This window comes from Merops nubicus, unplaced genomic scaffold (assembly GCF_000691845.1).
Source record: "Merops nubicus isolate BGI_N331 unplaced genomic scaffold, ASM69184v1 scaffold3761, whole genome shotgun sequence".
Lineage (NCBI taxonomy): Eukaryota > Metazoa > Chordata > Aves > Coraciiformes > Meropidae > Merops > Merops nubicus.
In genome coordinates this window covers 174304-184800 of record NW_008588875.1, presented here as the reverse complement: position 1 = coordinate 184800, position 10497 = coordinate 174304, and the positions used below count along the sequence as shown (strand labels likewise).

The window sequence follows — 10497 nt, the reverse complement described above, 5'->3', positions numbered from 1 at the left end:
TTTGTAACAAAGCACCAGATCCGATTGAGTAAATCACTTGTGGAAGTTAATTGTTCACAGTGAAAGCTGGTCTGGCTCATTTTGCCTCTGTCGCAGGAAGAGACAGAGGTGGTGTGCTGGATTTGCGTTCTAAACCAAGCACTGACGCGACTTTAATTTTGATCAGATGTCACTCTTCAGGGCGTTAAAGAAAACCTGCTCGGTAATCAGAAAGAGACTCTTCTCTAGAGAAACGTAAGGAAAAAATTTTAATGTATTTTACAGAAATAAAGTACTAATATAAAATTTCAGCTTTGTCAAATTTCTTTTGCAGGCTATCATAAAAGAAACCTATTTCTCCATATTTGGCAGTCATCAGGATCAAAGAATTATTTTTTTTTTTCCTGGAAAAAAAGAATATCAAATTATTTGTAATAATGGTGTTGTGTGAGGGTAACTTTGTATTCCAACTGTTTTTATTCGCTGCTGCTGTGTTTAGATATGTCTGTACCTTCTCTCCACCAGCATTTTCAAGTGCTTTACAGAATCAGTTATGTGCTTTGATTTCATTAAGTAACAGTCTTCTTTTATTCTCTCCTTAGGACTGAAGCAGTAAGAATGGAAACCACGAAGATTAATATGTCCCGAATCCCACTGGTTAATGGAGGCATCGACACTGCCATGCTCAAGGCACACAAACCCCGCGTGATGTCCAAAAGCGGTCACAGCAACGTGCGGATAGACAAAGTTGATGGCATTTACCTACTCTACCTTCAAGATTTGTGGACTACAGTTATAGACATGAAGTGGAGGTACAAACTCACCTTATTTGCTGCCACTTTTGTTATGACCTGGTTCCTCTTTGGAGTTATCTACTACGCCATTGCATTCCTTCATGGTGATTTAGAAATAAACAAGTTCACCCCAAAGCATGAGCCGTGTGTCAAGAATGTAGACTCTCTGACTGGGGCATTCCTCTTCTCCCTGGAGTCACAGACAACCATTGGCTATGGATTTCGTTTCATTACAGAGGAGTGTCCTCATGCCATTTTCTTACTTGTGGCCCAACTGGTTATTACCACCTTGATTGAAATCTTCATCACAGGTACCTTTCTGGCCAAAATTGCAAGACCTAAAAAAAGGGCAGAGACTATTAAATTCAGCCATTGTGCTGTCATTACTAAACACAATGGTGAACTTTGTCTGGTGATCAGAGTAGCAAATATGAGGAAAAGCCTTCTGATACAGTGTCAGCTGTCTGGGAAGCTCCTTCAGACATATGAAACTAAAGAAGGGGAGCGCACCCTGCTGAATCAAGCCAGTGTCAAGTTCAACGTTGACTCCTCTTCAGAGAGTCCATTTCTCATTTTACCTTTAACCTTCTACCATATTTTGGATGAAAGCAGTCCTTTGAGAGATCTCACACCTCAAAATCTCAAGGAGAAGGAGTTTGAGCTTGTGGTGCTCCTGAACGCCACAGTGGAGTCCACCAGTGCTGTCTGCCAAAGCAGGACTTCCTACATCCCCGAGGAGATCCACTGGGGCTATGAGTTCGTGCCTGTGGTTTCTCTCTCTCCAAATGGAAAGTACGTTGCAGATTTCAGTCAGTTTGAGAAGATTAGGAGAAGCACAGATTCCACCTTTTATAGTATGGACTCTGAAAAACAAAAACTAGAGGAGAAATACAGGCAGGAGGATCAAAGAGAGAGAGAACTGAGAACGATGTTGCTACAGCAGAGCAATGTTTGACTGATTGGACAAACTATTCTGCTTAATCCTTTTTGCAAACTGAAAAAATACACTCTTTGTGCTGTATGTCTGCTACGAAACCAGCAGTGAAGTCCTTTTCAGCAAATAGTTCTGGTGTATAGTAAACCTATTCTTTTGTTTGGCTGGGCTGTTAATCAAGTCCTTTATAATTAGGCAGGATTTATTTGCACATGATCGTGACTTTGCAAAGTTGTATTTGTATTAAGTCTCTGCCTTATACCACCACTAAAAGCAGACACACCACTTTCTGTTTGGAAAGTGAAACTGGATGCACTGTGGTAATTCCTTCAAATATTTATTTTACATGGTTTTACTGTGAATATGCATTCACAGAGACAGCACACAGTACTGCTAGAAGAAAATATGCTCCTTTAAAATATGTAAATTTAAAATGCATATTCTTGTACTAGGTATTGCCTTTGTGGGGATTCCTGGCACTGAAAGTAAGTTGGTTGGAGAGTCAAATGGTTGGATGTAGGAAGAGCTTGCAAGGAGGTGGTGAACTCCTCCTTAAATCTCGAAGGAGGGTGACAGAGTAGTAATGCTGGGTGAAGAGGAAGAGAGCTCACTCCCTGTCTCTGCTACTCAGAGCTTGTTTTGTGATTGTTTTGTGATCGCTCACTTTTTAACCTTGTTAATGCCTGATATATATATAACAGCAAAAAGGGGAGATGAGGGCAAAATACACAGAATCATAACAGTAATCAACTAAAGTTAAAGCTGGCTTTGAGACACCTCTTTTTTGTCCAATGTAAATAGTTTGTAATAGTAGCATAACAATATATTTCTACAGATTGCTTGCTTTGCTATGAACCATATTTAATTTTGGTTAAAAGAAACTGTATGATGTCTGTAGACAATATTTACTTTTTCTGGAAGCCATAAAGGACAAGCATTCCTTTCATCCATTTCATTTTTGGTCTATTGAAACCATTCCATTAATAAAGGAATTTAGTTTGAGCAGCTCCTGATCTCTTTGTGGCAAGGGGAGAGGGTGTGGTACCTTGGAGATGTTGAAATAGCCAGATGCTTGTGTAGGCAATTGTATCCAACACACACTTAGTGTTTAGTTTTAGATCACTGAAGAGGTCAGATTATGGGTAACAAACAAGGTAGTAGTGGTGTCCACATAACATGTCTATTATATATAGGTCAACTTTTTTAATGGGGTTTAGAAATTATTTCTGACTCATATCATTTTGGCACCTTTCTGAGCTCTAAAGCTTTTGCTTCTCTAGAGCTTTGGCAAGGAAAAAACTGTATTAAGTAAGAATTTTGGGTCTGTAGGCCAGGTCTTGGCCTGAGAGCCACCAAGGCCTGCACTGCTGAAAGGACTTTTGGCATCATAACACTCACCGTTACTGTGCTTAGCCTCCCAGCACCGTGTAGCCCTGCACACGGAATGCAGTCCTGCAGTTTGCCACACAATATTCTACACTATAAATGCGTCTATCTTGGTACCTAAGGAGGCACACAACAAGCTGACCACAGACATTCCCCTGGCACCAAGAATGAATGTCAAGAAGTAGTGAGCACATACCGCAGGGGGTGGTAAGGGATGGCATGAGAGGCTTAAAACTGCTTGTTTATGTAAATGGTTAGCTCTCCTGTGTGAGAAGTCCAAGATCTAAGTACTTGTCTTAATCCAAGAAGGTTCCCTATCCACTACAATGCAAACAAGTTACATTATATAATTATAATGGCTTGAGAAGCAAGGTTTCTCAAGCCATTATAATTGCAGGGCCCATCTAGTTTTTTTTTTAAAGAATTTCCTGGTGGTATTATGCTGTGTTGTCACACAGGTTTCCAGTTACAACCACACACAGAAGATGTTAACATTCAAATTCTTGACTCTTAATTTTCAATTTTCCTTCACTTTTTCTGATTGCCTATTTCATTGCAGGGAAGCACGTGTGCTCCATGAATTTTTAATGTAATTTTGTAAACCTGAGGTTCATGCCCTACAACTCAAAGAACACTGCTTTGGAATGCTGAAGTGAAAGTGCACAGGTGTCTTATCACTTCTTCTGCCAGTCTTAAGAAACCCTGTGACACTGAGCTCTGTAAGGTACACACATGGCAAGTCCCAAGAAGCCTACATAGTTCTTGAGTGTCAGATCTAGGAAGTTCTGGGGGTACCCAGCTGCAAGCATTGTACTTCTGTGGGGATTTTTTGGCAGCCATTTAGGAGCCTAGAGACCAGACTGCTCCAGGCTTTGACAGTTGTTGACCAGTAATATCTTAGGATCTTCACTCTTGGAGATAAGGAAGCAGGTAGAGAGCTGAGTCCTTGAGTACACCAATCCCAAGGTGGAGTACCTGTATATACAATCCCAGTGTTCAAACACTATGTTCGCTAGGCCATTCCTGTCATTAGGTTATCCTGAAGAAAAAAACATCATAAGCAAAACTCCTGGAAAGGAAAAAAAAAATAAAATCAAAGACATTATTTGCTCTGAACTTTCAGTCCTGCAAGTCAGGAGGAGAGGAGAGGAGAAGAGAGGAGAGGAGATCTGTAGCAAAGTCAAAGGAAACCCCCAACCGATAGCAAGACACTGTACAGTAGCATTATATATATGCATTAGTAATGCACTGCTTGTCTTTCATTCCAGCTTCAGAACACAGTCTTACCCTGCAACAAGTTGTACTTTTCCTTCCTGTTTGCAGACTAGCACAACTTCCACTGCTCTATCTGCAAGTTAAGAAGAGCAGAAGTAGCCTTGGAGCAGGATGCTTTACTGCAGAGTACTGAACCGCAGCAGAATAATGTCATGACATTTGTATCTGATATGAATCACCAGAAAACCACAGCCTCTCACTGCTTGTGGTAAGCTCTTCTGGTTGTGTAAACACAGCTAGGATGATTTACCTCGGCTGAGGACTGACACGATGGAGAACCAGGAAGCAAAACTTCCATGACCATCCCAAAGCTGCCTCACCCATGAGTAAGGACTACCCAGACCACACGGTGACTGATGGTGTGAGAGTCTTCTTGCCTGATAACTGTTCATCCCGAGGGTGTAGGAGCAGAGCATCTGCAGTTCCAGCAGGTCAGTCCCTACACAGCTGGCAGCAGCATCTTCTCGTTCCTCTCCTTATCCCACAAGTGGTAGATAATGCTTTGGAAAACACTGAGTTGAATGACTATACTACTCTCTAAAATAGCCTGAGTGCACTAGGATTGTTCAGCCTGGAGAAGAGAAGACTCTGGGGGGACCTTAGAACTGCCTTCCAATACCTGAAGGATGATTTTTAGAGTCTCTTCCAACCTAAGGCATTCTATGATGAATAAATTTAAATCAAACCTAAATCTAAAACTTCAGCAACTAAAGAAAAAGGTGGAGTCTCATGTCCCTCTGTGTACTAAGTGCATGAATATGTCTGGCCATTCCAGTCACTAGATCATTCAGAAGAAAATAGCCATTGTAAATGAAAACATTTTTAAAATTTACTAAAGAATATGACATATGTGTCTTTTTTTTTTTTTTTTTTTTTTTCTTTGTGAATTATCAGTGAGCAGAACATTTTCAGAGTTGTTTTAATTATTTGGACTTGTACAGCACATAGCTGACTGGGAACTTGCTTCAGCTCATGGACTGTTTCTGAACTATTTGCTTTGGCTTTTGCTTTAATACTTCATTGTTCTTTTTTTTTTTTTTTCCTGTGGATGTAGATTATTGAAGAAGCATAATTTCACTTCTGTTTCTTCTTTGCAATGACTTAGGACAGGAAGAAATGAACCCCCAGAGACTGCAGGCTGATTGTGCCAGTCAGATTCACCATCCTTCACAAATGGTTCTTTTAATCTTCCAAATGGATGACATTGGTTGTGGAAAGCCAAGAATTTGACAGGGGTCAAATAGTGCATAGTGGTCTGCAGAAAAATGTGGTTGTCTAGTTTTCTGAATAGAGGTAGAAGGGCAAATAACCCTTAGGTCTAAACGATACTGAGGCAGGGGATGAAGAATGGAAAAATATAGAGAAAAAAATTCTAGTCGTGTATCCTCATCCTCCTTTGTATAACTGAACATTTGCCACTTCCATAGGATGCCAGGTTAAAAAAAAAACCACACAACTCTTTCAGATTTTCTGAGATGTCTCAAAGGACCAGGAAAAATGAATGCGAGTTCTGTATTTCAACAAATGTTTCCTATGACTTCTCAATGTGTTTGCTCAGGATTAGTCTGATGACAGCCTGATTTTGAAAGAGAACAGGTAAGACTCTGTGATGGCTCTGTCAAATCCATGATGCAGAGAAGCTTAAACAAGCATAGTGTATTCTCTAGCTCTTGCTTATTCATTGCTAATATACTCTTTGGCTACAAAGCAGTCATGTCCTGGTCACATTGCTGGGTTTATGTGAGTAAAGGAATGTTACCCTGACTTGCCTACTCAGCCTTCAGCAGATACTGTCTGCAAATATTGGATTACAGAAGAGAGATCTTTTAATGCAGTAGGCACTGGTTGAACAGCCTGTACTTAAATGGCTTGAAAGAGCTTTTGGAGAATTTCCAGGATGTCATGTATTCCCTCAGCAGAGACTGTTCAGAGCTGCCCTGTCCTGTGTTAGCACATGGTGCACACAGCAACAACAACATAATTCCACAGGTAGCACAAGATACATATGCTTTTTTCATCTCCTCTTAACAATGAATTCCAGAATGGTCACTGTGCACCTCATCATACTGCATGACTGTCAAATTAATTCCTTCTTTACTATCCTCTGTAAGTGTTTATCCAGACAAAATTGGGTATGATAACTGGCATTAGTGATACTGAATGGAGGAAATTATTTAAGGACATATGACTTATGACTCTGACAGACATGTTGTCATGAATCTTTCACAGTGGTCAAAAACTGTACTGCTCCACCTGCTTGCTCCTCTCCTTTGCCCAAGACGAGCATGCTCGTGGCCAACAGCAGAACAGAGCTCTGCCCGGTAGTACTGAGTCTCTAGCTGAGATTCAAATGTGTGTCAGGCTCTGATGAAACCAAAACCAGCTCAAAGAGGTGAATTGGTGCTAAGATGCTGCACTGTGGGGGTACAAGTTATGTGTTCTGTTCTGCTGACTTTGCTGCAGAGCCGCAGCAGCAACATAAAGTTATCTTCAGCCAACCTCAGTGTGTATCTACTCTCTCTCAGGAACACGTCAACCTCAAACTAAAATGCAACTAATCTGAGTTACTATGCATTAAAAGGGATGAGGTGTCTGAGGAAAAGTCTCAAAAGAGGTCAGATGGCTCCAGTACTCACTAATGGCTTTTGCAGTACATATTGTTCACCTCCCATAGACCTATTTCAGCATTTTTTCCCTTCTACTGCTCATATTAAGCATCTAATTGTCTAATGTTGGTTAGGATCACAATTTATTTATCTTTCCTTTGCAACAAAGATATATATTTGAATCATGAGCAGAGTAAGATTTCACTTAACAACTGTGGTTAAACAACAATTTTCAAGTTAGGGAATTGTTATTCATTCTTTACCCAGTGAAATTGGTAAAATGGTTTGTGAAATGTACCCTTCACTGTGCTCCAAAAGAAGAAATATCTCAAAATAAATATCAAAGTCCAAGATCTGGAATGAATTAGGTGATTCATGCTAAATGGTCAATCTTACTAGTTATGGGAAAAAAATCACATTGTTATTTTCAGAAAAAAAAAAAAAAGTATAATAAATGCTACCCTGATGACAGTAAAAGTTCAGAAAGAACGGTATCTACCATAGTAGCCTATGAAAGATGCTTGTAAGTCAGAACAGCTTTTCATTGTAAAGCTGCAAATATATAGCTGCTTTCTGATCAGAAACAAAGCTTTAGACAATGTTCACTTCCCAAAGCATGTCCAACTGATACTTCTGTGACAGAATCACTCCAGCCTCAGTACAGTGGCATCAGACACCTGGGGAAGATCAGAATGGAGCTTGAGCATAATTTCCAGTGAGACCCCCACGTTTCTTCATCCCTCTCTCTCGGCTCTGCTCTCTTCCATTAGCTCATTGTGAGAGGAAATATTCTGTACACCAAGTGGCCTGAAATAGCAGTGAATAACAAATATCATCCCTGCAAGTTCTTTAAAAGCTGCAGACTTGGGTGTATTATAACAGTTTATGGCTGGTAAATAAAAACAGTAAAACACTAAAAGACGAGCAAGACAAAGAGGAACAGATAAATACCTTCTGTAAGTGTGTAGCCTGTCAGAACTGAGACTTATGTTCCTCTTCAAATAAGTTGCACCTAAGTATGAAGCAAGCTCTTTTTTTACCTTAGAAAAGTGCCTTAAAATGATATTTTGATTTATATTTGAGTGACTATGAGAGCTGATGTTTTTTCTCCTTCAACCAAAGTGCTTGAAAGCTAGAATAGACACTCCAAACTTATCTTTTGAAAACCAGAAGTGGTTGAGTCCTTCAGATGATATGTTGAAAAACTTCATTCAACTGTGAAACACCTATTAATGAGACACTGATTGCTTTATCCTGGCAATTTTATTTATAGTACCCTCACAAACCTGGGAGAGTCTTCATTCTGAGAAGAAATAAGCAAGCTGAGTTTATTCCCTGATAGACTTCTGCCATTCCCTAGTTTTCAGAAAATTGAGAGCTTGTCTGCACATGGAGTTATTTCAGCACAATCATTTAACAAGTCCAAATAACTCGGTCCAGAGTGATAGTATAGGTGGATGCTGTAAGACTGGAGTGAGTCTTTCCCTGCTTCAATTTTACTGTCTTTCATGACCAATTCCATCAGAAACAAAAAAGATATAATCGCATTGCCACATGGCTTGCTCCATTTTACCACTCTCCCACTTTAAATTTCTTATTCCAAAAGCACTTATGCCCATATGCAGACAAGATCCAGACTGCAAGGAAAAGCTCCAGTTTTGCTCATGGAAGTGATCCTTCCCAGGACTACTTTCTCTGTGTTAATGTCACTAAAATCCAGAGGCAAAATTCTTGGTTCCATGGTTCCTCTTTCTGCAGCAGTTTGACAATGCAAAAGGGCCATAAAGCTGATCCAAGAAGCCAGCTGAACCTTTTCTCTATCACAGAGAGAAGTATTGTCAGGACCAAGCTATTTCCACTGGAAAAATGAGCTTCATTTTGTTCAAGAAAAGAATGTGCGGTAGTGAAATTTTACAAGCCTCATAATAAGCCCATTATCGAGATTGTGACAAAATATGAAAAAGCTTTAAACTTCGAGTAGTTTCATGTTAACCCAGAATAATTTTAGCTAGCTTTAATTCTGTTTTGTGATCAGTTGGTGTCAGATAAAGCTTTGCTTAAACATTATATTTTACAGCCATAAATTTGGCTTGTTAACTGGAATTTGAACTTAGACTTCATTGCTAATCCATGGTCAGTGACTGACCTGGTATTTCACAAGTTTATGTGTGGACTTTTTTATTCTGAAAATGTCTATTTTAAACCTGAAATCTGGTATCACTGTCCTATTACGAAGGATCCGTCTCAAACCTGAACACATCTGCTAAATAATAGTAACTCTTTTTATTTTACTTTTGTTCCTCTTTAGACCAGGAGGATCTTTAGTGCTTTATTAAAGCAGACAATGTGATTTACTGGCATTTCTTTTCATAGCTTGGAAGCCGTGATACAGAATAGAGAAACAGAAAGGTTTGACCCAGCAGGTCAAAGCTGGAGGTGTCAGTACCAGATGTCAAAGCTGGGGACCTGAGTTTTAGTTCAGTGAGGTTGCAATTAGGTCACATGAGGCATGTAAATATTTTTAATATCCTTGATTTTACCTGAGAAATGATATGTGTGAGATTTTCTATCTTATCCCCCTACTATCCAGACAACAGTTCAAATTCACACTGAGGTTTGTTCATCAAGATACTCACCACTGTTAGTACCATAATTTCTGTACTCCTCCTCAGTTCTCCTGATTAGCCCATGCTGCCATTCTTGCCTGTTAGGACACCTTGTTTTCTTGTTTTTCTATATGTTTCCTCAGCCTCCATCTCTCCTCAGCCTCCTTCTCTCACAAACACTTGTGCTGAAATGGAGAAGTAAAATTCGTTTACTGCCTCAGCCTGTCAATAGGAAAGGTGGATTGTCATTGCTGAGACCTGTGGCTCAATGTCCAGGCACAGGATGGACAGGGCACAGGTCTAACTGAAAGCCATTCACATCCTGAACCTGTCCAGAGATGCCGTCTGAAGCACCCTATCAACTCATTGGGAAGCAGAACCTACAAAAAGCTTCATGTTTCATTGTATTTTATCTGCATTTTTTTGATTACATGATGACTGGAGTCACTGCATTGCTCACATGTACCTTCTCTACTCAGGCTGGAGAGTATGTGACAAGAACAGGTCTCAACTTAATACTACTAGCTGTTATTTAGAATGCATGACCTTGCTCTCCGTCCTTCTCCTATCTAACTTCTGCAAGAGAGTTTTCTTGGGAAAATTATGTTCACAGCTAGGTTTAAAGAACAGGCAGCTGGTGCAGGGCAAGAACACGTTATCTTATAACCACATCTTTTCCAGTGAAGCTTTATCAAAAATAGCTTAAATTTTGAGCCAGTTACTGAGCGATTTGAGGGAGTGATAGAATAACATGAGAGAAGGAATTAAACTCCAAACAAACTGAGGGGCTGAAAGTATTCTAAATGTGAAGAGACCAGCTTCAAATGCAGGCTCGAGTTACAGAAACAGAATATTTGCTGCTAGGGATGCATTTCCAGTCCCACTTCTGGATCTTTATGTGTCACAACACCAAATAC

General features: G+C 39.9%; 1 protein-coding gene across 1 annotated transcript; it reads left to right on the top strand.

Annotated features, from left to right (window-relative positions):
* Positions 1-597: 597 nt before the first annotated feature.
* KCNJ15 (potassium inwardly-rectifying channel, subfamily J, member 15) lies at positions 598-1728 on the top strand. The gene has a single exon (XM_008949380.1). It carries the CDS (start codon positions 598-600, stop codon positions 1726-1728), a length of 1131 nt encoding a protein of 376 aa, XP_008947628.1.
* The last annotated feature ends 8769 nt before the right edge of the window (positions 1729-10497 follow it).